The 26163-nt window shown below is 47.0% G+C and overlaps 1 protein-coding gene across 2 annotated transcripts; it reads left to right on the top strand.

Moving 5' to 3' along the window:
- Positions 1-2276: 2276 nt before the first annotated feature.
- On the top strand, positions 2277-25843 carry LOC126527278 (2-iminobutanoate/2-iminopropanoate deaminase-like). Of its 2 annotated transcripts, none has more exons than XM_055068644.1 (6): positions 2277-2618; positions 3373-3478; positions 4974-5028; positions 5093-5161; positions 6549-6604; positions 25715-25843. In XM_055068644.1, the coding sequence occupies exons 1-6, from the start codon at positions 2500-2502 to the stop codon at positions 25790-25792; spliced, it is 483 nt and encodes a 160-aa protein (XP_054924619.1). In that variant the 5' UTR covers positions 2277-2499; the 3' UTR covers positions 25793-25843. The 2 variants fall into 2 exon arrangements, with proteins under 2 accessions (XP_054924619.1, XP_050031016.1); XM_050175059.3 differs by lacking the exon at positions 25715-25843 and adding an exon at positions 14744-14911 and having other exon boundaries at positions 2281-2618.
- The last annotated feature ends 320 nt before the right edge of the window (positions 25844-26163 follow it).

Genomic DNA, 26163 nt, shown 5'->3' with positions numbered 1-26163 from the left:
ATGCACTCGAGTATTTTATGTTTCCCTTTAGTTCTTCAGAAATATAATTTCTTCAGACAGACGAACGTTTCGTCTGCAAGTGGACAGGCGAAGTCACGCGAAAGCTGTCGGCTCTTCCCTCTGGAAGGCGACGTTTTATGACGGGCTGTAAAAAAACGCTATCGCCGCTGATTCCAGCCACTCGTATCCGCAGAAAGGCAAAGACAAGAAAATTGTCCGCACTGTAATCTTTTCACCAAGGCAGGAGTGTCTTCTATACAGGACATGCACACGGCCACTTGCTACCATCTGGGCGACGTTCAGCTTCCACACTACAGTGACTACACACACGGATCTAATTAGGAATGGGAAAAGTCACAAAAGAAGTCGTCACTAGCCCGGATGTCTGGAAGTCCGCCAGTCCATTCAGGTATGGTCAGTGGCGTAGCCAGGAATATTATTTTTTTCGGTAAGGATCATGCACATGAGCTGTGCAAGCGGCAACGTGGTACTACACAGAAATTTTGCACGTGCCCGGTGTGCATCCCCCCTCCCCCTGACAATATATATACGTCCCTGGGTACGGTATACTGATGATGGTAATTTGGGTGAGATCGAGTGGTTGAGAGATTCTTATGGAGATATCCCGTGACGTGAACTGCCATGTGCACGAAAAGGAAATTGCATATTTTTCTACAGCTGCTAGTTCCAGGGCGAGTTTATGATTGCATATATATAATGGTCCTGCACATTTCGCTTAGCGCGTTCGAAAAAAAACATTTTGCGCTTAACGCTGCACTGTTCTTGCTGAAATTTTGCCGAATGATCGCACTTTGGAGTTCCCGTCGTTAAGTGTTCCACTTACCACAGTTCATTGACTGGTTCTTAAGAAATAAGTGAAAATTTGCCTTCGCTTATGGGAATACAAGCTGCCGCCGCGACGGTGCAAGCATGAACTTGTTTCGCTACCTGCCGACAGCTGCAGAAAGTAGCGTTTCAGGGCGCGCTGCTACGTGTTCCAGGAGCGTGCAACACGCGGCAACCCTTCTTGGCCGGCTGCTTTCTGTAGCTGCCGGCAGCAAGCGACACAAGTGTACGTTTGCGCCGTCGCGGCAGCAGCTTGTGTCCCCATAAGCGAAGGCAAATTTGCACTTCTAAAGCGAAAGCTTTACTGGCCGCGATCTTGCGATTTCGCCGTGGCGGTGCTCCGAGGAGGCACATGACGTACCAACGCGCGCCTCGCCGCGGATATTTCTCTTTCTCTCTCGCTCCCTAGTCACTACTGCGCATGCGCCACTAGTAGCACCGACCAACGCCTCCTTTAAAAAGATGCTCTCGCGTGCGCCGAAAACCTGCTGCCCTTACCTTTCGCCTTTTCTTTCCTTTCCACTTGAGGCGGTAGCTAGCGATCGTTGCGGTGGTCGCTTGCAACACATGCGCGCATGCGCACATCACCGCATGGCAGCGCGGCCGGCGCGGCCGCCGCGACACCGCACCACCCCAGTCCCCTTGGCGGAGATAGGGACGTAAGTGGCGCCATCTCTTGACAACTGACCGCAACTCAAGGCGCGACGGCTACAATGGGTAAGCGAGCGACGCCGCAGGCATCTTTCACCGAGCCACAGGTGTTCCGCCGCTGCGCTGCGCCGCGCCTTTCCACCACCGCCGTTATGTATGACGTCACACCGCGTTCCTTGTCGTTGCGCTCGCCTCCGTTCGCTTCGCCAGCTGCGTCGCATGCCTGATAACATGTCGGAGGATTGCAAAGGAGAGCTCGCGCGCGATGCGACCACAGTTGAGGCGGCAGTATGGACGGCGACAATTCTGATAAGGAGGAGGAGGCCTGGAATCGACATCGGAACAAGATGAAGAGGAAGCGAATCGCCCAGGAAACAGACGAACAGCGCGCGTAACGACTGGCTAAACGCCGCAACATAGCTAGACAACCAGACTAACCTAGACTTGCAATCAAGATTAACCAAGGCGAACCATGCTATGCCTTAGCTTTCGCTACGCATATCCTGGCATAGCCGAGCTAAGCCACTGCCAATTTTTTTCTTTAAAAACCAGGCAATTACAACGGTACTTCCACGCCTTTTCCACGAGACTACCGTTATGCAGTGACAAAACCGTAGTCTTCCTATGTCTGTACAAAAGCCACTAAAACACAAATGTACATTACCAAGTATGTACTCCCTCGCATGTCGCTCTCAGTTAACGAAACCGAAACTGAAACTTGTGGTATTTCGACAACAGCGACAGCAGTGGTCAGGCGCTGCTTGTTTACAGTAGACGAGGCGCCGGAGCCAACGCCAACGCAGCAAGCGTCTACACCGAGAACTCTTCACTGCCACGAGAAAACCTTGATCAGGTGTTATCTCGAGACTGAAGAAGTGTCTGTGCGACAAGGCCATAACAAGGCCTTCGTCTCGTCGAGGTGGCGATTACCGAGAGCCGCTTGCAACGCGCCCTTCTCTACCAGGAAGGACACGTCGAAAGATATAACCGGTCGCGGTGTGCATGTTAGCTACGTTTGTGTCGCGGCAGCTTCGCCCAACCGCCTTGGTTAGAAATATGTCGAAAGTAACGCGTGAAGTCATAACATCGGAGCATGCTCCCAAAGCCTTGGGACCGTACAGGTGAGCTTTTCGATAGCCGAACGAAGTGTAGCAATCGTTGTACTTGCCTCGCAGTATGCGACACTTCGAACTCGTTTTGTCGAGTTGTTTGTTTGGGCGTAAACAGTTGATACAGTTCGCGCAAGATCTCGGGGTAGTTTGTTCGCCGAAATTTCTAAACCACCTAAACGATGCTGTCAAATTCAAGAGGAGACACCATTGCACCGTTGATATTGCGTACATTACAGGAACAGCAGTGCTATGCGGCTTTCTTCCGCCGCACTAGGTTGTCTCTTGTACCGCCACTTAAATGCTTCGGAATTAAACGTGTCACTGGGGTCCAAATAAAGTGCTCGTAGTTAAAGAAAACTTGGCGCCACAATACTTTTTCGTTCTTTACTTTCGGGGCTGTAGACTTAACCGATCAGTTACCTATTTATGTCGGCCGAGCTTGTGTGAGATGAGTGTTATTTGTAAACAACTTTTATTGACATCATAAGAAACTAACTAACAGCTGTCCACGAACTTGCCACCTACACGAGCCCAATTTCACTTATGAATACCTCTTTAAATTTGCTGATTTCTGCGTACTTTTTAGCAATGCAGAAATTTAGTGTAGATTGTGCGTTTTTTACCGGACATGCGAAAGGTTGTCATGTGATGCCGTTGGTGTGATGTGAACCTGTTGTTTTGCAGACTTTTGAATTTCCTCGTTGATTCATTGACAAGAGCGTTAACTTGTGCTGATGGTAAGAATATTGCAACATTCCTGCAGCCAAGCCATCAGAGCCGGTGATACCATGTATGTGTCTGGGCAGCTTGGCGTGGACCCAAGTACTGGGAAGCTGGTCGCGGGTGGAATTTCAGCTGAGACGAGGCAGGCGAGTGGTTTTATAGCTTGCTTTGTTAAATAAGCATTAGATTTTGAGATGCCATCCACAGCAGCAATTGTTAAGGATTCTTTCGGCATCTATGTGAAAGTGATACAATCAATTTTAAAAATCCAAATTTCTTCTTCAATTTCTCATCTCGGCCTCGAAACTTACTTCAGTGAACTGAATAGGGTTTGTGTAAATGTCTCTTCCACAGTTGGAACAATCATAAAGCATTAACCATAGCCATAAACTGTTCTAGTGCAAGCATATATCTTTTAATCTAAAATTGTCTTTACTAAAAAATGTATATTTGTGTGTGCTATTCTGAGCACTACCATGGTAGTAAAGATGATCTTAGAGGAGCAGCAGTGGCCAACTCTTAGGTTATAAAACCCAAAAGTGATTTCAACAAACATTCGAATGACGTGTGTACAACTCGTAAAACATACAGCTATAATACAGTGAACGAGAAGGGCAAGTTGACTAAATCGCATACATTGTATAAAGACAGTTTGTGGGAAAGGACAGAAGATATAGTTTCCGAAGCATTAACTAGCTGCCATCGTTAACAGCAGGAAATGTGACCCTGCCCGGCTTTGAGCAAAGCCTAAGGTTACCATAACAACAAGACAACTGCACCAGCAAGTTATAGCAGCAAACCGCAGGAAGGAGTTGTTGCAAAATGAAATTATTGAAACAGCTACCATTCAGAATTTTCCCATACCGCTGTTAATGTTGGCAATGTTTCAGGTGCTTAAAAACCACAGGTGGCCTAAATGAATCTGTAGCCCTTCCCTCACCCTATATGGTGTCTCTTATAACACTTGTGTTTCTACGGGACGTCAGATGCCAACGCCAACAAAATATTGGACAGTGCGAAAGCCTGATTTCATATAGTGCAAATATAGAGAAGCATCAGTGAAAAATTTCATGCTTCAAACAGGAGTGAATGAGTCCTGAAAAGCTAGCAAAAAAACAAAATTTTAATGTTGAAACTGTAAAAAAAAAAAGCAAATACAAAAAGAAAAGCCCGCATTATTGCTTATCAGAAGTGATGTAGAACCTGGAACCTTGAGAGCCATTGTGGCTCCTTGGCGTGACCTCCAATATTATGAAGTGCCTGCAACTGAAAATCTCGGAAGGCCATGGTCTGGAATTTGGGCCATATCCACTAACCACCATGTGCATGCACTGTCCACTTAGGTGCTATTTAAAGGCTGTTAATAAGAAAATTTGACAATTACCATCCCTACAGCTTTGACAATATTGCTTCGATAGTGTATGCTACTCATTTATAGCTAATTCATCCAGAGTGAAATTTCGTTAAGGTTGACGTTGAAACCTCACATTTTCACTCTATCAAAAGGGGCACCCGTTGTAAGGAAGATTCACTGTTTTGGTGCAGTTTAATGTGAATAAGAATTGAACCAGTCTGGTCTTGCAACTCTGTAACTAACACAAGAAGACAGTTGTCTACAAATATAGTGTTGCTCATTTTCAGGCGCTTGTAAACCTGACTAAAGTCCTGGAGGCTGGCCGTATGTCTTTGAAATGTGGTAAGCTGAGACACCGGTTCATTGTTGAATGCACATGCTACATGACATATCTTGTTTTTTCCAGTTGCCAAGTGCACGGTCTACCTTGGGAACATGAATGACTTCCAGGAAATGAACAAAGTCTACTCTGAATGTGAGTACAAGGGTGCTTTGTTGTCTTTACTGCTGAGCATGAAATGACTTTTATTATTCATACATTTCCATAATATTCAATCCTGCAAGTCAGTGCGACTAGCACTGATGAGTATATGACAGGCATGAAGAGTCCTGCCATAACTGTAAACCATTTTACCTTCGAAATCCATTACAGTATTAGCACAGTGGAATCAATGCTTCATTTGGTTTTATGGATTTCGTAGTGAACAAAATATTATGAAAGGTTTGCAGGTATTTCCTTGTGCTTTGTGTGGGATGTAATGTTTCCAACAGACTTTACCATATTATGCAAGTCATATGTCTGAAAACACGAACAGATAATGCTGTTCAATAGCAGAATTGGGGCTTTTAAACAGAAGCTGGACAGTATTTCTGCTCTTGCAAGGCGCTGCACTTGAAAGTTAAAGGTTCCTCTGCTGGAGTGAGAAAAAAGAAGCTATATTGTGATGCTGTTATACTCATGCTGTCCTTCGTGTGATTGGACAGCTTGGTTGCTTAAAAGTATGAATATTTTCTTATACAAAAAATCTTCCGATGCCAAAAAAATTTCAACCAAATTCAAGTCATGTGGTGTTTGACTTCACACATCTCGGGAGGGGTTTTTGATAGGGCTGTGAAACGCGGTAGAGATGGCTGCGAAACAGTGGAGAATTGGTAAAGCGGCTGCTTGGTACAAAAAGGAGCGTTTAGTGACAGGCAATATATGCTCAGTTACCTTCCATCTCAGGATGAGCTACATTGGCCAGTATGGCAGAAAGTGCTTTAGAGAAACTGTTAAGGGTGGTCCCAAGGAGCAAACTACTGCATAATCGGCAGTTGACACCTGCATGTGACGTTTTTGTCACTCTCAGTCATGTGCTGATGTTTCTATATGCCAGCGAGGAGCTCAGCTTGTAAAGCACCTTTTCCTAGCTTAGATGAAGGCAGAGTTGGCCAGCTTATGGGGAGGTTACTCTAGTCAGCATATATGCGAACTTTAGTTCGCACTGTTTGGACACCTTCAATGAGTGCTTCAGTGAATCCATTTTGTGGTGAGCTAAGGGCAAATGAAATTGTGACACTGCTTTTTTGTTGGAGTGTGCACCAGAAAAGAATGTTTTCAATAGTGCACTAGCTGCCATGTCAGAAAATATTTATAACATGGCTAGTACTTAGAGGTGCCGCCCCTAAGACATTGGTACACATGTTATTTGCAGCAACATCTTGATATGTGATTGATCACGAGGAACAACTGTTCAGTCTTTCTCTTCACACTTCCGTTGAGGCTGCTAGTAATATTTAGTTAGGAATGTTCCAAAATTGAAATTAAAACTGATAAGTGTTGCACATGAGTGACTCGTTCATATGCCTTTGTTTCCCCGCAGTTTTCACTGAGAAACAGCCAGCTCGTGCTGCATTTCAAGTGGCAAAGCTTCCTCTGGTGAGTGTGCTTTTCACATGTCAATATTCCTGCTTACTTGGATAGTTGGCTTGTGTACAGTTATGCATGAAGCACTGAATTGGGCTACAAAGCTAACTGTAGTAGTTATGTTTTATTAGAATAAGAGACTGAAATTTTTGCTGTCATTCAAACACAGTATGTTGTAGTAGATCATATTGGTACGTTCAAGCTTAGGGTGGCTTGTAGGGAATATGTCATTCATGCCAAGAAGTCTATACCTACCAATTACTGATGACTTGGTTCTGCAATTCTTGAGACTCCTGCTGAGGACCTGCTTTCCTCACCTCACACAGAAAAACAAAAAGAAAGCAATGTGCTCTTCTGTGCAGCAAAGGCCATACTAAAAGGAGGCTGACAACAAACTACAAAATCCTTTCTTTTCCATTACCTGTGGATCCGGCCTTGTATGCCTGACTTGTATTACACTCTACTGCTCTTCCAAGACATAGGGGTATCTTGGTACATGTCGCCTGCTGAAGATTTATTCTTGCTCATTAAGTACAGATAATCAAGTGTGGACCTGCCACAGTGGCTGAGTGACTATGACATTGTGCTGCTGAACACGAGGTTGCAGATTCAGTTCCTGGCCATGGCAGCCATATTTCGATAGGGGTGAAATACAAGAATGTTTACGTTCAACCTTCGGCAGGAAAGTTCCAAGGCTGAGCTCATAAAAATTTTTTTTTATTCAACTTACAAAAACTAACGAGACTAGGTCTTGCCTAAGTCTCCTCGGCTATCTACATGCAGCTGCCACTGTTTCTGGAAGCCATAAAAGCAAGCAGAAAAGGCTTCATCTGGGATGCTTTTGTGCACATTAGTCATAGCAGTTTGGATTGCTGCCCCACCTTCGTGATGCTTCCCATTCAGTGACATGGCTTCTTGATAAGGCTTTGCCACAATGTACTTGCTGAATCTTGTTGTATGTCTCACTAGGGGTTTTCCCAAGTCTAATGGAGAACTTAATGTTATCTCTCTGCTCAGAAACTGTGTCTGTCATATCACTCGTGTAATGTTCAATTAACTGTGCCAACAAGCCGTACAGCTAGATGTCAAACACAGTTACGTTATCTTATTAGTTTACAGAGAAGCCTATAGAAAACATATTGAAGCTATGTCTACTCTGAGTATATACAAGGTAACTCGTAAGCGTACATTTCTTGAACTCCAATACCATAGAACAAGAAAAAAAATACAGTACTGGAACTTTCGTGACAAAGAGTGTAGTGCTTAGATTCAGGTGCACATGAAAGAGCATCCGGTGGGTTAAAACTAATCTGCAACACTCCGTCACCTTGGCACACTAAACCCAATCAATCAGTTAATTGATGAATCAAGTGTGACTATGACTAAATTTTATCTTCTTCTGTTTTAAAAGAGAAATGTTAATGTGAGAAGCTGACTTAAAAAATAAATGTGAGGGTTGGGTCTAACAGTTGGAATAAATGCTGATAACTGCACCACAGGCATTGGGCAGATGATGCAAACTGCAGGCCTAGGCACAAGATGGATAGTGCATCACAGTGCACACGAATCTCACTGATTGCACAAACTCCCTGATAAAGGGCGCAGGCGAGGCAGCTGCTAACTGATTCTATACATTCTTGCCCGCTCACGTCACAGTTTTGGTGTGTACAGCACATACTCTCACCTGAGTGAACACACTCAGACTGACCTGCAGGAACTCGCAACCATTCATGTGCTGTTTTTGTCTGTGAAAGTCCCCTTTTCTATCTGAAAGGTGGATGCCTACCAGAAGTTTGTGGAAAACCTTGTGCAGCTCCAGAGCTCACGAAATGTGACTGTGTTAGAATTTTTAAGGAGCACAATGTGCTCCTATTGCAAGGGCTATTTTTGTTTCAAGGTCAGCTTGGTCGCAAAATGAAAACTATAGTGAAAATCAAAACTGTTTTATTTGGAACATTTAGATACACTTTCCAGCTACTTCTCTACATAGTCGCAGCTCCGATGGAGACACTTGTTGTAGCATGGTACCAACTTTCCTCTACCCTCGTCGTAGAAGGCAGCCTCATCATAGAAGGCTGTGTTTTCAGCCAATTCTTATGCTAGTCTGCAGGTTGTTGTCCGAGTCAAACTCCTGTCCTCCTAGCCAGCGTTGCATGTGAGCAAAGAGACGGTAATCAGAGGGAGCCAACTCCGGGCTGTACGGTGGGTGATCAAACACTTCCCATTGAAAACGCTGCAGGTTTTTCTTTGTTGCAGTTGCACTGTGCGGCCGTACATTGTCATGAAGAAAGACAATGCCTGATGACAACATTCTTCTTCACTTGTTCTGAATTGCCTTTCATAGAATGTTCAAGAGTCATGCCTTACGAGGATGCAGTGATGGTCGGGCCGCATTCCATGAATTCCACTTAGAGAGCACCATTGCTGTCCCAAAACACAGTAGTCATACACTTTCTGGAGGAGAAGGTTCGCTTGAACTTCTTTGCTTTTATGGAATCAGAATGCACCCACTGTCTGGATTGCTCTTTTGTTTCTTCAGTTTCTAAACGTACCCATGTCTCGTCCCCTGTAATGATTTTCTTTGAAACTTCTCCTGGCAGTCGTAAACGCGATCTGCCAGCAGCAAATAGCTGCATCGGCCACGGTGGGGTCCCCCACCTCGGCTGAAATGTTAGCAGTGGCTATCGCCCTTGTTCACATGGAGCGTTCGCAAGGGGACTCGGTTGTGGTCACGGACTCCCGGGAGACATGTTGCATGTTTCTCAAGGGGCACGTAACTGCGGCTAGCTTCACGATAATTCCTCAAATCTTTCAACACCGTCATCGCCTACTCTGGCGCCCGGGACACGCAGGGGTACGAGCGAACTAACAGGCTAATGCGTTAGCTCGAGGGTGTACCAAGCAAACGAAGGCGTCCTCTTCTAACCCCAACCACTCGCACTATCCCTCTCAAAATCCCATCAATTTAAATGCCAAACACATCCTTGCTCATCAGCGCATGGCGGGGTCCACAGAATATACTCGCTGCTTCACCCACAGCTTAGCAGGGAAGAGGCCACCAATTGGCACAAAATACAGGCTGACGTATTCCCCCATCTAAAATTGCTAAATTCCATGCATCTCACCCACTATGGAGCCAACTACCCTTGGTGTGGTGGCAAACCTACCCTAATACATGTAACCTGGGAGTGCACTAAGTGCCCTCATAGGCCAAATAGCAATAACACAATGGAGCAGTGGGAGGCACAGCTCGCCTGTTCCCACTTGACAGGACAAAAGCCCTTAATTAGCCAAGTCAGGCAGGCGGCAGAGACCAGTGGGGCCCTGGACTGGAGGGCTCCGACCCCCTCCTTACCATCTCTTCCTGTCAAATAAAGTTTCTCCATCATGGTAGTGCTGGAGAAATGATCAGGCTGCGCCCATTCTCTGTGTTTTGTGATGGTCAGCCAGCATCTTGGGAATGCATCTCGTACAGAGTTTGCAGTACTGAAGTCTCTCACTCACAATGGTATACAGAGCTGATTGTGAAATTTCGGGAAACGAATCACTCAACACAGAAATTATGAGCCGGTGATTTTCTCGAGTTTCCTAGTCCAATCGCTGAACAAGACCATCGGCTGACACTCACTTTCTTCCCTGCCTGCCTGCATCATGAACATCTGTGTGTCCTGCTTCGAAGTTCCTGCACCATTGCTGCACTTTGCTGTCACTCACGAAAGTTGTGGTGTACACATTACTCATTCGTCGATGAATCTTGGCTGCATTGCACCCCTCGGCACGCAGAAATTGAATGAGAGCACACACTTCACACTTAGCGGGAGAGACTATTGTTCGAGGCATGTTTACGTGCTCACTGCATGCTCAGAATTGACAACTGCAACGTCCCGTGATCGTCGGACATACTAGAAACACTGTACAACACATCTGTGCACAGCTTCATTGGATTTTCAGTGTGTTTTTCATTTTGCGACTGATTGGAACGTTAATAAAAAAATAGCCCTTCTGCAGGTCAATTGCAGTGCCTCTTTGATCTTTACCATTGCTTTTTTATAGTGTGTGTGTTTGTGCAAACACATTCATATTCTTTTATATGCTTGTATTATAATGTTGCTCTTTCCATTGTACTCTCCTCTCTTAAGCATAGCAGTACATAGACGTCAAGAAATTGATCAGTTGCAAGGCTACTTAAGCAGTGTAAAAGTTACGATTATTGTACCTGTGGAATAGTAAACAGGCTCCCTGGACTTAGACCCACAGTAGTTGCTTAGTGACCATGGTGTTGGGCTGCTAAGCACAAGGTTGCGGGATCGAATCACGGCCACAGCGGCTGCATTTCGATGGGGGTGAAATGAGACAACACCTGTGTACTTAGATTTATGTGCACATTAAAGTACCCCAGGTGGTCCAAATTTTCGGAATCCCCCACTACAGCGTGCCTCATAATCATATCGTGGTTTTGGCACGTAAAACCCCATAATTTAATTTTTTTCCCCTGGACTTAGCTTAACAGAGAATGTGACGAGTTCATTTTCGAGGAAGTATGCTATAGAATCCTTTCTTAGTTAATGTCACCTTTATTAGTGAAAGTCACTACAAAAACAAAAACACCTATGAGGAAACTAGAGTTCTTCTTGCATGCTACAAAAATGGTGTATCATGAACTAGCAAATATGTGTACATTGCTTTCTTAGTGAAAGCTTGTTCGGGAAGTTCACTGTGACGAGTCTGAAAAGCAGTTGTAGGAAGGGTACGCGTGGTGTTCTCTGAAACTGAGTGGGTGAAGCATTTGGCCCACAAATTCTGGACACTACTTGGGGACCTTGTGTATGTAGTGTATTTTTTGGACTATAATCTGTGGCCTATACATGTTGAAATGTTGAAATTTAGTGGGGTGAGAGCTACCAAAAAATGTAGAAATAGAGAAAGGTGCATAATGTAATTTCTTAAGATTGTAGGCGTGAAAAAAAAAAAATTTGGCCTGACTATGCCTGGCACTTTCTTACTGTGCTAAATCGCATAGAGAAATCGCCTACTATGGTCTGATAATATGCAGTCTAATAAAGGACCCAGGGTACGACTGCTTGACGAGAAGTTCATGCCTACCTGCTGTATAATGGTTGTGGATAACCTAGAAAAACCTTATTCTTACGAGAAATTAGTCCCTGTGTCTTTTACAGTTGGTGTGGGCTACCTAAAAAAAAATATTTGTGCCAAATTTGCTCCTGTGGACATCGTGTAGGAGGCAGACTATAGCCCAGAAATAACAGTATATTGTAATTAGTGGATTTACAAGTGATGGTGAAAATGTTGTAAATAATCCTCATTTTAATGCATGCCCTGCTCACATGTTTCACATGTTGGTGTCTTTCAGCTTCACTGCAGATTAAAGCTAATCAGAAGCATTGTGCAGTGTCTTAGCTCAAAATTGTTTTATGCCCAGGGCAGTCGCACTTTTTCTGCAGTGGATGGGATGTCACTTCTAGCGTGAAGTGGGTAGGACAGTTACATGGACAATGTGTATGTTTGTGCATTATGTATTATGTGTCTTGTGTGTAAGCCATCACTGGCTTACACGATGTCATTTGTGGTGTCAACAATGTTGTCAGCTATGCTGCATTGGGTCAGACTTGAGAATTTCTTTTGAATTACCTTCCACATAGTTCTTCCTTTGATCATAGTCATTTATATGAGATGAGCTTATGAAATGTCTAGGTTTCTCCCAGAACAGCACACTTGAAGCAAGTGTCTCAGTTCCTACATATATTATTTTTCGGTGTTCAAATGCAGTTTCTACATTTGTAGGCTCAATGAAATGTGGTAGGAAACTGAAAACACTTTTTTTTTGTTCTGCTGCATTTGCCAGTCATGCTGGTAGTGCAAGAAATCTGTAAGAACAAAAATTTTGACATAATTACTGGCACCTAAAGGAGATTAAAACCAGCACTGAATTGCAATGTTCTTTCTTCTACTGGATGCAGCCAGAATTGTTGTCAACCAGACGCATTATCATAAAATTGCTCACCCTCCTTGTCGAAGGAAGTTATCTTAGGGAGAATGGCAGATCGGGCGAGTTGGTGGTTTTCCACAATGTAAAAAAAGCAGCACTAAAGACGTACACTGTACAACAGAATAGAGGATAGGTCACACACAGCGCTGATTTACAACTGCTCTTATTGGAAAAAATATGATGGCTTTTTTGAAGCCTTACATCGAGCGTGCACACACGCTCCATGTGAATAAAAGCACTTGTCATTCCGAAAACATTGCCTTGTGGTCGCAGGTGAGGTTAACGCTGTTGTTCACCCCTGTTCAACAAGCCCATTTCCTTCAAAGATAAGGCTACAGAAGGCTAACACACCCACTGCCTTTTCTTGTATCTTGGTACTTATCTTGCTAGAGAACCCTTATCATTTGCAGCTTGTCTTCACATAGATTAAGAAACCAACTAGAACACACTACTTTCATCCTTCATTATAACTATTTGAATGCACCAAAAACGACACAGCACACGAGAGAAGATAACGGAACAGAGTGCTGTGTGGTCTTTTGCAAGTTAGTTATAATGGATAGATACCAACTTGCCAAACAAGAAATTCTCTTAAAACTTTCACCCTACACCCACCTCTCTCTTGCACACCTCAGCTATATGCAGGTGTAGGCACAGCTCTGATGCTGCTGCAGGTGTACTGGTGAGCAAAACATTATGGCGGTGACTGGCAAGCAAGTTCACCCCACCATTATGCTTCATTCAGCATTTGAATAAGATGTGTTGGCATTCATACTAAACATCCCTTCATTGTGGCTTTGCATGCCTTCAAAAGTGTTCCTGACATCTGAGCAATGTGGCACAATGCCTTGTATCATACCGAGAAAGACGTCAATCTGGACGACAGCCAGCTCTGAGAGTTTTCTACAAGAGTTACTAGAGGGAACTCTGGTGCTGGAGCCTATGGGAACTGCAAGTATGATGATTCAGCCGGCATGGGCACGACAGCTAGTGTACATGGGTTTGCCTAAACTTCATTCTTATGGCTTCAAAGGACATTGTGGCCTTGCAAAGTGTTTATTTTTGGCAAAATGCCATACAATCTCGACTAAGGGCCACACCCGTGTATGGGCTGCACCCACAACTTGGCAGCCCAAAATAGGGGGTGCAGGGGAATCCAACCAAGAAGCAGTCGCGTTCGATGCTCTGATGTGTGCATATAGCATGAATGAATTTTCACATGCAGCATACCTTCCTGCAACACTACTAGATGGCAAGTGCGGAGCTTTTTCTGACATCTGGGGCGTGGCCATAACCGGCTCCTCTGTGTTTCTTGCTGCAGCATGCAAGTTACCGGTGCCATCTTTTCTTTGTGCCGTTAGTTTTCACAGCCAGCTCAGGCAGCTCCTTCAGCTCACCTGTCAGTTGCCGGGAGTCTAAAAAGGAGAGGAAGCATTTAATGGTGTGCAACACTCTATTTAACCTGAAGGTTGTCGCATACATTGAGGAGCGCAGCAAACAAGCAGCTGGCCGTAACTTTGGCTTTGACGAAAAGTGACGATGTCAGTGGCCGAAGCAGCAAGAGTAGCTCGCCACAACGAACAAATCGAGGAAGGTGTTGTGTGGGAAAGCATGCCAGTTCCCAATACTAGTAGTCGGAAAAATTGGTCCGAATGGCCCAGTCCTGCCTAAGGGCAGCACCTAGTCAAAACCGTAAAAAAATGTACAGGCCTTAACACGAGTCTAAGGTACTGCATTTTAAATACAACAATTGATAATGATTATGCATGTGCATAGAAACTTGTTGCCCGTCTCTGTTTGGAAAACTGTTTGCTGTGCAGTTTAGAAAGATAAAGCTTAATGAGTGCCCACAAGAATGCCCGAAGCCACTTGGACGAACATTAGATATATCTATGTACTATTCCCATGGTAAGCTTAACAAATGGAGCACCCAAGGCCTATCTAGTAATTTTTCGTAGGAAGCTCTTTGCTATCACCCCACAGCTATTGCCAGTACATTTCATTGACAATGTTTGGGATCGTTGGCATTTTCAATCATTGTTGGCACTTGGATTTTCAGTGATGTCAAGCTTTCTAAAGTTCCTGTACTATTTAGGCACATGCTTTGCCTATTTGTATATTTCCTTTCTTTGCTCTTTCTGCAGAATGCTTCTGTGGAGATTGAAGCTATTGCTGTGGACTGCCAGTAAGGACTCTCCATATTGGTCACCACATAAGCCCAAAGTTGTCATTTGACACTGCCATTGTTACAGACATATTTTTTGACTGGGAGAAATCCTTTCTTTTTGGAATAAAATACAGACAAGCATTTACACATTGTTAATATACTGTTGTTTACTAACAACTTGGGAACAACAAATTGACTAACCGGTGCTCTTGGTGCTCACCTATTGTTCTTCACTGTCAAGTTCCAATAAATGTGTCAGCCTAGACAAGTCTCCTGTTCAGGTTCTTTGTTTGCTGCATGTACTGTATATAGTTCCGGAATTCTGAACCACAATTACTTAAAGTATTGGTGCATGAATTTGTTGGGAGCAATCATACGACGACACATCACAGAAAATGCACTGCACACCTTATAGCAGATGTAAAAAGGGTGCTGTCTTGCCGGTGAAAGATGCTGAAGTGTGGAAGCATTCATGAGAATCTGGGCCCGGTAAATGGGACCATTAGCATGATCCTCCACAATCCCAGTATTGGCTTCCACTGACAACTGCTACTCGACTCGGCGACAGGCCTAGATCGGCAGACTCGGAGGGGGCAACTCTGGTAATTGCATATCTGGGGGTTCTGTGGACATAAACATCTACATTGACATTGATGATGTGAAAACCTGCAGGGCTCGCACCATGGAAGGCATATGTCAGTCGCCACCGACAAGCAACGATTAGAAGCCGTTTGGTGTACCTTTTCAGGCTGATAATTAGGTAAGGACACTGCACAAGAGTCATCCTTCGAAAATGAAAGGCTTTACACTATGGACTACTCTGAGCCAGCTAGTTGGAAGACCTTTCTCATTGGACAGAATTTTATCACCATGGTCTTGCACATCCAAGCTGCAGAAGGCCGCAAAAGTGCTGCTGCGATTCCTGAAGGCAAGAAGACCGAGTGCTGTCTGTGACAATGCTGAGAATTCCAATACCTCTCGGCGACTCCAGGGGACGTCAACTCTTGACTTATATTTCCCGCTCCTTCCCCCAGTGCAGGCTGTAGTCAACTAGGCTCAGTCCTGGTCAACCTCCCTGCCTTCCATTTAGCCTTTTCTCCCTATCTCCTTACGTCACCCTGGCATCCACCTAGTCTGTGCGATTAGCCAATAATGTGTGTGTGTGTACATACACAGTGGCCAAGGACATGTAGCCCAAACACAAATTAAAAAAAATGGAAGAAGCCTGAGAAAGCCTAAGGAAAGTTAATTGTTTTTTAATTAAAACGTGCGTTTGATCCCCACCCCACAGCGATTTTTTTGCGCTTTCGTTGTCCTTTGCCTTGTTATTTCATAACTTTAATTTTAGTGCTGACGTTGTAGAGTCTGTGCTACGCTGACGACGCCGCACGGGGCAAAACGGCTTCTTATACCTTTGCCCACACGTGGCACAGCCACGTCATTGCACATCATGTGAAACACGCACTTTTTCGCACTCAAGATAGTGTACCTGCAAAAGTCATCTCACTCGAAGCAGCTCAAAGTATCACGCGGCATGCTTGGCCTACTCACTTTATGGGAAAAAAAAGGAAGCGACCTTGAAGGAGTTAATCATAATGTTGACGACATATGCAACCCAAACGATGGCAGACATTTCTTTTTTCACATTCTTGTAGGTTTTTGTGTGTAACCAGCCGGTCGTGATCCATGTTTTTACTTGAAATTGCATTTACGATTCACGTCGCTCGCAAGGTTATTGTAGCATAAGCATTCACAGAAGTTGCAGAGCCTCGTGCATAGGCGCGACAATTGCGCGCTAGTCCATTCGCGCATGTGCGCAACGATGGCGGTTTAGTTTAAAAATTATACAATGCCTTTCCGAGTTAATGTAGATGGAAAAGGGCCCTTCATAATTGGTATCGTAGCAGCGCACACTTCGATGTGGACATTCGCATGCCCCTCTGTCGCATGCACGTTCCCTTAGGACGCTTTACGGCTGGCTCTCACCATTCATCTTGCGCATCGAAAACCTGACCGCTTCGCCGCAGTTTTACCACTTTATCGACTTTTCATCTCCTGAAGAACTCTGATGCACACGTGCCAGAATCCGGCTTTTCTAACGGCTGTCTAGGCCATCTAGCGCGGGCCGACGCGGACGCACACACAAACGCACGCGGCGAGCTAAGGAGGGCTGCACAACAAATATGACGCCGGCGCGTCCACCAAGCTTCTTATCTTTACCTTTGTCATATAGGAATTATATGGACACTCCAGGCAAAATTTTCGCCGTCGCCGTGATGCTCCGTGAAAGTCCCGAGCGCTATTAGATAGCGCGCCGTATGCTGTGAGTGCGAGGGAAAGTGGGCGATCGTGAGTCAAAAAGAGCGGTGGCTTGATGCGCGCCGTATAGACAAGAACGGCACCGAGAGCGGCGCTGCTGCGCCGGCGTTGAGAGCGCCGCATGCGAAGCAAAATCCTATTAGCGGGTGGTACCCCTCTCCCATCTCTCGTTCGTGCCGCCTTGATTGCCTCCTGCACTGCGCGTGTTTTGGCACGTTTCGCGCCGCGCGCGGTGTGTGCCTACGTGTGTGCGCATGGAGATTTCGTTCGAAGGGCGGTGTACAGTCTGTTTCACATTTAGGATAAAACTCGCAGCGCATTGCATCGCGATGCGGCGAGCGCTTGAGTCAGGCGGCGGCAGCAGCTCGCGCAGGTGCTCGAGGGGCGGGATCTTGAACGGCGTCGTCTGCTACGGCGGCGCGCACTGGCCGCATTGTCGGGAAACGTTCTACTATCAGTTGCAGGGCGCCGATCTCATCGCTACGGCGTGAAATGAGCCGGTATTCTTTACTATGCGTTGTGCGACGCCAACTGATACGCCTCGAAGGTAAGTTCATCGCTGCAGGGCAGTCATAGACGACGTACTGATTCCATACATTCTTGACGGCCCGTTTCTGGAAGGCGACTATATATTCTAACGCGATAGGTCGCCGATCCACACTGCTCGTGTGGCGCAACAACTGCTAGAAGAGCGCGCAGTCACTCTCTTGGAGTGGCTGCCTCAATCCCCGGGCGCCAACATCATTTAAAATGTCTGGGGCTCGTTGAAAGTATCGCTGGCGCACCGTCCCCTCTATCAGTCGCCCGAGGATAGGCTTCGATCCACCATCGTCAGTGACTGAGACGTGCTGCGAATGAACACATCCCTGATCAAGTCATTCTGCACTTCACTGCCTTCCAGGATGAGCGCTGTCATCGCTGCCGGTGGGGACATGACGAGATACTAACTGAAGTTCCGAGCGTGACGTGTCCAATTCCCCGCCGGCGGGCAGAGTCTGTCTGGTGTAGCGAATGATTGTCGAGAAAAACCATTTCCAGCTCATTGTCTGAACCTAAAACATTCATTTAATCGTATCCGTTTGTTTCATCGTGTTCGACTCCCGTAGTTATCATTGTTGAGTGCTTTGTTTTCCTTTCGAGTCAAACAAAGACTGAACACTTTGCGCGCACATCTTGGTGCGTCTTGTCGCTGCTTATTACGGTAGCACACACAGTGAAGAAATATACGTAGTACACTGCCCCTGACAGTAGCACGCTTCCCGACAATGCGGCCAGCGCGCGCCGCCGTAGCAGACGACGCAGATCACGACTCCGCCCCTCGAGCGTCTTCGCCTGCTCGAGCTGCTGCCACCGCACGACTGCATTGCTTGCCGCATCGCGATGCAATACGTTCCCAGTTTTCCCCAAAGTGTGAAACAGACTGTACACGCTTCTATTTGCCTTTGAGAAGATCGGTAGGCTTGACGATTATTTTTATGGCTGCAATGCGGCGAAAGGGCAGCGTCTGCTTAACCATGTAAGTGACGCTGAGCAGGTGATTGGAAACGACATCGTATGTACCGCCGGAAAAATCGTCAGCACATACGATGCGGCACATACATACGGCACATACGACCTAAACTCATTTTTGCAGTTTCTCACAATATGTTTGCTACAAATCCGTGTTGTCTCTGATGGCGACAACGGACTTCCATCGACACTGTGCGGAAATAAACAAAATATATCGCTGCATAGCACAAGTACGACATGCGCACACAACTTTAACTAGTGCGTCCCCTACAATATGGTATAGAAGCAGCAATGTAGACAGCTTGGCCATTTTTTAACAGTGCTCAAGAGACGGAAGTTGAAAGTATCAGTAATCATTCCTGCTTCAGCAATGCCGGCGCGACCAAGACGCGGGCCGCGTATCGTCCAGTAACTCGATCGATCGGTGCAGTGGTGAAGCGGAAATGAACTCCGGTCATGTTCAATGCATCGTGCACATATTCAATTTCTCGGCACGCGTGAACTTCGGCCACTGCTAGCGCATACAACAGAAGTGGTTTCCATTCTTGGGCAGCGCACACATAAACGAAACACGAGAAAGAAGACAGGACAAGCGCTCGTCGAACAAAAGTTTTTATATGAATAAAAGGATTATGTACCGAGTAATTATTAAATTCATGTGGGTTACATATAAAAACCGTCATACACTCAGGAGTGGTCAATGAACGAGCTGGCTTCATTTGCCAGTTGTTTACTTCGCTCGGCGCACCGCAGTAATCCATGTGTGTCGTCTGCTTTTTTCGTACCATTTTCTTGTGAATCGGCAGAATTTCACTGGTGGCATCAACCATTTCGTGTTTACATTGCTGTCGTGACAGTTAACAACACAATAATAATTTCCGGTCATCCGAAGAGGCGCCCTCGCAAACAAGAGACGTTTCGCGCGCAGCGCGAACTGAACGCGGCAAGCGGCGGCGGAAACCTACACCCGTTGGAGATGAAATCGTTCCGCCAGGGGAGAAACGAGCGCTGGCGTCTAGAATGAAACTTGGCGTGCGGCCGTCCATTCGCGCGCGTCCGGTGTTGGAGGTCACGTGTTCAAGCGTGCGCAAGGGGCGCAGGGGACGAGGTGAGCGCGTGCTAGAAATAAAACCCCTTAAACTTCGTAAAGTAGCGACACACTCCTCCTCCGCCTTCACTCCTCCTCGTTTCTCCTCTCTTTCACGCTCCCTCCTCGACCGTGGCGCCGCCTACACCGCTCCAGCGTAGCAACGGCGCCAACATGCACTCCTCGCCACTCCGTAGACGCTTCTCGAGCAAAAATGGCGCCGATGCACGGCGCGAGGGCCTACGTGATGCTATTAGGCCGCTAGCGGCTCGGCGTCGGCCTCGGCCAGAGCGCGCGAGGAGGAGGCGGCATTCTTCAAAGCGTGGCGCTACTTTACGAAGCCTAAGAGGTTTCAGGTGAGCGCACGTGTCCTCTAGCCCGGCCGGGGCAGCGCATGACGTGGCTCACGCATATACGTGGCCCGCGTGCCTTGAGGGAATCTGCGGCGGGTGCAAAGCCTAGGCAAGCCGAGATGGCTGGTGGGTTCATGTGTGCCTATAGGATAGTGTGCGAGGTCGCGCGTTCTCAATTTTTGGATACGCGTTGAAGCGAGACGCAGCACGAAGCGTTCGCTCGCCGCTGCCAGACGTCGGCGCGGCGACATCGAGTGTTCGCGGTCATCGAGTCATATCTGATCATGTTTGCGTATGCAGGTGCATTAAAAAATGTAGGGTTTGACGTTCCAAAACCGCGATCTGATTATGAGGCACGCCGTAGTGGGGGGCTCAGGAAATTTGGACCACCTGGGGTTCCTTAACGTGCACCTAAATCTAAGTAGACGGGTGCTTTCGCATTTCGCCCCCATCGAAATGTGGCCTCCGTAGCCGGGCGTCCATCCCGCGACCTCGTGCTTAGCAGCCCAACATCGTTACCCTTAAGCAACCACGGCTGGTGTAGGCGGGTGTCACCATATGCATGTTAGTTAGTGAGTGACTATTTACTGCAATTTGTATGGCCAATTAAATTACGAGCCTCACTTCGTGTAATTGTCTAATACTCTGCTATTAATTGATATCAATGCTTCGTAATTCGGATAAAACTGCCGCTTATTTTTTTGTTGCTGTTTACTCTTTGCTAAGTGCATCCGCAGTTAGTAGTAACAGACCACTGAGTCCTAGTTTTTGGCCTATACTAGACTTAAGATTATTTTCACCTATGTGTTCGCTAACATTAAGCCGTTAATCTTGGAACTATTTGGCTCGAACTTCACCGCAATAGGTTGATCGAATAGAAAATTGAGTCGAAAGTTCATTAAATTTGCGCCGGAATGCCAGTGCTGCGTTACGTTGCGGATTTCAAATCATCCCTCCCCCCACCTTTCATTTTTGGGCTAATATTTCTTTATTTATTTCATTACCTTCAATGCCCGAAGGCGTTACAGAAGGGAGTGGGAAAAAAAGGACATAATTGTTGTGATTATTGGCGGCTGGTATATAGAATAATAATTGTCGACAGCGGATTTAAATGCCGAAATACTTCAATTGGCGACGACGGACGTGGACAGGTGGTTCCATTCCCTCGATGTCTTTGGCAAGAATGAATCGGAAAATAAGTTAGTATGGCAAAAAGGGATTTCAACTTTATGACGGTGGTTAGTACGACAAGATAAATAAGATGGCTCATTAAGAAGTTGATTTTTCAGATGTGGATTATGAAAAATCTTATGAAATTAGTATAAGCGAAGCACTTTTATGTAGATGTGCACCTTTCTCTGCAGAGAAAGGTTAGGAAGTTTCAGAATGTGTTTCATCGACGACACACTTGAAAAGCGCGAATAATTTCACAGAATGAAGCGCGCACTACAGTTTTGTACTGATTCTAATTGATCATTAAGAAAATTGTCATTTATTTATTTATGGCTTAGGTAAAAGGTTTTGAAACTTACCATTGTTACGTTTTGTGTCCTTTAAAATTCAATGTAGTCTATGCCGGGTGGTTTCTTTAGATCATACATAATTTTTAAACATCGCCTGTTGGGGATAGCATAATTGTAGTCCTGGAGGTGGGTTGCTCGAAGCGGCCCACATTACTCGCACTAGAAATCGCAATAGACTGATAAACGAAGTTGTGCTAATTAACTTCCAAATGAATTTAATGCATACATTGCAGTCCACGAATTGAAATTTACGAGCTGATGTTCGGCGACTGTCCTGTATACATTCTTTCTGTGTCCTGTCCTCGAAACGAGCCGTTATATAACCATGTTCCATCAAGCCAGCAACCAGCTAGCCCATCTAACTCTGTTAGTAGCCAGCAAGCTTGCAAGGCGTATTCATTTGGAACGAATTCGAGATATACGCCGTGAAAGTCTCTTTGAAGAAAGCACTATATCCGCCCATTACTTGAACAGACTGCCGTTTTATTGATTGAAGCACAAGAAGTAACTGGAACGCCCACGCATTTAGTCGCACACTTTGGGAATGAATCTCTCGAAACTGGTGCCATCCTGAAAATTCGCTAAAAGTGGATACATCGCTTTGCCAACTCGCCGGCTGCAGTTCGTAAATTGCAATATGTGTCGCGAAGTAATTAACTAAAAGATAATTGGATTATTTTTGTTGATTAGTCGATTATAGGCGTTTCAATTTCGCATGGAAGTAATGTCCGTCTATGAGTATTCCAGCTCAATGACTAGAATTACGCTTTCTGGCACACGCCATTTTTTAAAATTCTGTATGGTCTAAAAAAAACGATACATAAAGATAAATAAATAGGTAACAGCCGACCTATTTGTTTTAGTGTCTTTTCTGGCTTACAATCTCCTCGCGAGTTGTGAGCTTGTGCTGTAAACGGGTAATTTACTAACACAGCTTGTGGGGATGCGCGACCCTCGCGCCTCCCCTGATGTTTTCCCGCATAGCGCATCCCCTGATATGCTGTTTTTCCCGCACGGCTCGCGTGGCCTGGCGCCCGCGGCGCTCGGAGTGGTACAAGCGCGGTGTGAGAGATGGCGCCACCGTCGCGGCGGGGTTACTCGGGCGCCGAGGGACAGGCGCTGGGGCTTTTTCCCGGCGGGTCGGCGCGCGGCGGAGGACGTCTCCCGCGAGCGCGCGGCGACCGATGCATCTGCGAGACCGCCTCGCGTGGCCGCCTTGGAACGCGCCACGATTCGCGTGACTATACACGCGAACGACCAGGCGTTGGGATCCAGCATGGAGCGAACATATTCGCTCGCGAGGACGCGGTGAGTCGGACTTCTAGATTTGTCGCGCGCCTATCGGCATGTTTTGGGGACATGAACTCGGCTAGCAGGCATTGATCTATGAAAGGTGCAATAAATGCCCTTGTGACTGCTTGCACTACTGTGTTGTCGTTCCTTTGTCCCAATAGTACGGAGGAGAACCCCGCATCTCCCACATCTGGCTGCCCAACGTGGACCTCTTGGGGCATCGGACGATAGAGTTAAACAGTTTTGCTTCGTTCGAGAGCTTTGTTTGAACCGAAGCGTAGGCCTAGCGTGGATTTTGATCGCTAGCGTCGGCGGCGTGCTTTCTTGAGAGAGGCGACGGTGGCGGTAGTGTGTTTGGACTTGTCAACATGCTAAGCCTTTTCGCAAGTGTTTTTTTTAATGACATTCGTCAGTACGAGAGCCACGTGGTCTGCATCCTGGGAGAGCGAGGCTGAGTGCCCGCGGAGCAGTGGCAAGCCTGAAGCGAGTGAGTACGGAAGCCTCGTGGGTGGTCCGAATTTCTTATGTAAATAGCTTCTTCTATCTCTTTGACTCGGATGAAGTCGCGGCTCTGGGAGCCGGGTGGCCGCGGGCCACGGGTGCCACGACGGGCTGACTGGTATTGCGGCCTGGCACCGGGCGCTCCGACACCGTCTGGGACGGTGGGCGCCGTCAACTCGGATGCTGTGTGCACCGAGCGGAGTAGGACCACCTCACAGAGCTAACGTCTCCTCGCGGCTGCCTGTTTTGCGCTCATTTTGAGTGTTGTTTTTGGATGCCGGTTGTTGTCAGGGTAGCGACGCTTTAGGCCTAAGGCTTTACGAAGCTGCCTGTCGCACGTGGAGGGACACAACCTGGTGGACCGTGGCGTTGAGGTGTTGCAAGTTGCTTCCCTCATTCTAGTTAGCCTCGCACGAATTGAAATTACTCGTTCGACTCAAGAAAGCGAGCTTCGTTCACGTGAACTTAGCATCTGAGTAGCTGCCCGATCTTTTGCTAGCCGAGTTGAACATCGTACCACGTGGGCGATGCGCATGCAGAATTCCTCTCCCTTGCACTACTTTAGTGTTTGCCGAGTGTTTTGAGTGTACGCAGCGTGATTGGAGTCACCCCTGGCTTGCTGCCACCTGCACATCGTCTGCGCTGCTGCCCCGGACTACGATCGAGTCACCCCGGGCGATGGTGATGCTGTGGCCAGTTCGGCGCAGCGACTTCGGCGGCCTTCTGCATCCAGCTAACAACCCTCGGCGGCGGACAAAGGAGCCAGCGGTCACCGACAGCTACGGCGGCTCTTGCCAGCTGGGCGCGTCGGCGCGAGCGACGCTTGCTCGTACCGACTACTGCGTCGTCGTCTCCGGAGTCCTGGCCTGGGATCGTGCCGTCGAGTCGCAAAGCTACTGCTGTGACCGGCGGACGCCAGCGGTGTACCCCAAGGACAGTCGGCTCGCATGTTATGGACAGCGTGTGGACATTTCCCCGGCGCGGCCACTGTTGCATGTACCACCTTGTTCGCGAAGCACGTGTTGATGTTAGACCGTGTCACATGTTTCGCCGGAATAAGAAGTGATTTAAGGTTGGGGGATGTGGGGATGCGCGACCCTCGCGCCTCCCCTGATGTTTTCCCGCATAGCGCATCCCCTGATATGCTGTTTTTCCCGCACGGCTCGCGTGGCCTGGCGCCCGCGGCGCTCGGAGTGGTACAAGCGCGGTGTGAGAGATGGCGCCACCGTCGCGGCGGGGTTACTCGGGCGCCGAGGGACAGGCGCTGGGGCTTTTTCCCGGCGGGTCGGCGCGCGGCGGAGGACGTCTCCCGCGAGCGCGCGGCGACCGATGCATCTGCGAGACCGCCTCGCGTGGCCGCCTTGGAACGCGCCACGATTCGCGTGACTATACACGCGAACGACCAGGCGTTGGGATCCAGCATGGAGCGAACATATTCGCTCGCGAGGACGCGGTGAGTCGGACTTCTAGATTTGTCGCGCGCCTATCGGCATGTTTTGGGGACATGAACTCGGCTAGCAGGCATTGATCTATGAAAGGTGCAATAAATGCCCTTGTGACTGTTTGCACTACTGTGTTGTCGTTCCTTTGTCCCAATAGTACGGAGGAGAACCCCGTATCTCCCACAAGCTCGACCAAATTTTCTCTTTAGCGTCCCTTTAAAGAAGAAACGGCTGGAACAAGTGCTTGTTATTTTTATTTCTTGTTACTTTTATTTCTTGCCACGTCCATTTATCGTCAAAGCCCACGTCCGCCGTCGCTCTGTTTATCCGTCAAGATGAGCTTGCACAATGCCTCCTACATTGGCTTGCATAACCACGAGGCTGCTGGAAAAGAGCTGACCTAAATCTTAAATTCTCGTCACGCTCACAAAAAAAAGCAAAAGAAAAAGCGAGTCATGCAGCCTTTCGCGGCTGGTTTCAATCCAGAACAGCGGAAGTGAGTGTAGCTGACTGTGTTTAAGTAGCTAACTAGTTCCATCCTGTGCTCTTGTTGTATCACCTAATTCTTGCTTCCGTTTCACTTTGCGTGCGTTCCTGTGACCCGACTCTCAGCGTATCTGCATGACCTGACCTGGCTTTATACGTTTGCGTCGTGTCTTTCTTACTTCCACTTTTATTTTTATTTTTTGTCACTGCCATGATTCCAGTGGCCGTTCTTTTGTCCGTGCTTGCATGCTTTTAATACGTACAAGTTCTGCTTTAAAAAGGAGTAACTGGCGTCACTAAATTTATTCGCTGGCTTCCGCGACTTGCATGGCGAGCATTGTTTATAAAGGCGAGAAGTATCCGCCTATGTTTAGGGACTGGTTCGGTGTAGAAGCTTCGTACATATTTTAAGCTTTTCATATTCTCTCCACACAGGGAGCCTCCGTTGAGATAGAGGCTGTTGCAGTCGACGTGGAGCCGTCGGGACCCAGAAGATCCCTTGCCAAACTGTAGCTGCTGAAGATTACTATTGGTTCGTAAAAAAGGAAACGAAAAAAAAAGAAAGAGGAAAAAAAGAAAGATCACTGAGCCAGCTTTGGAATAATAAACGTTGTGTTCATCCACTCGTAAAAGCTATAGCAGACGAACTTTTTGCAAGGACCGCGAAAATGTTTTCCGAGAAGTTTGTCTAACAGAAGTAAACCGAGAAACTGAAAATCTACTATTACAAATGTACCTAGATGTCCGGGCCAATAAAAAGTGAATAGCATTTGTTTGCGGGTGCTGTGCAAACCTGTGCGCTGTCACAAAAGCTGACATTTCGCCTCGCTGAACTGAACCGAATTCTGAACTGTCGTCGCGACACTGAAAAAAAAAAGTGTCGC

The sequence above is a fragment of the Dermacentor andersoni genome, chromosome 9 (genome assembly GCF_023375885.2).
Source record: "Dermacentor andersoni chromosome 9, qqDerAnde1_hic_scaffold, whole genome shotgun sequence".
Taxonomy (NCBI): domain Eukaryota; kingdom Metazoa; phylum Arthropoda; class Arachnida; order Ixodida; family Ixodidae; genus Dermacentor; species Dermacentor andersoni.
Note: the sequence above shows the minus strand (reverse complement) of the source record. Positions and strands in the feature narration are given on the sequence as shown.

Excerpts from the sequence above, each read along its gene's own strand:
- LOC126527278 (XM_055068644.1), top strand. The coding sequence starts at position 2,500 with ATGTTAGCTACGTTTGTGTCGCGGCAGCTTCGCCCAACCGCCTTGGTT. Across the intron at positions 2,619-3,372 it reads AAAGCCTTGGGACCGTACAG|CCAAGCCATCAGAGCCGGTG; the intron begins GTGAGCTTTTCG and ends ACATTCCTGCAG. Across the intron at positions 3,479-4,973 it reads TTTCAGCTGAGACGAGGCAG|GCGCTTGTAAACCTGACTAA; the intron begins GCGAGTGGTTTT and ends GCTCATTTTCAG.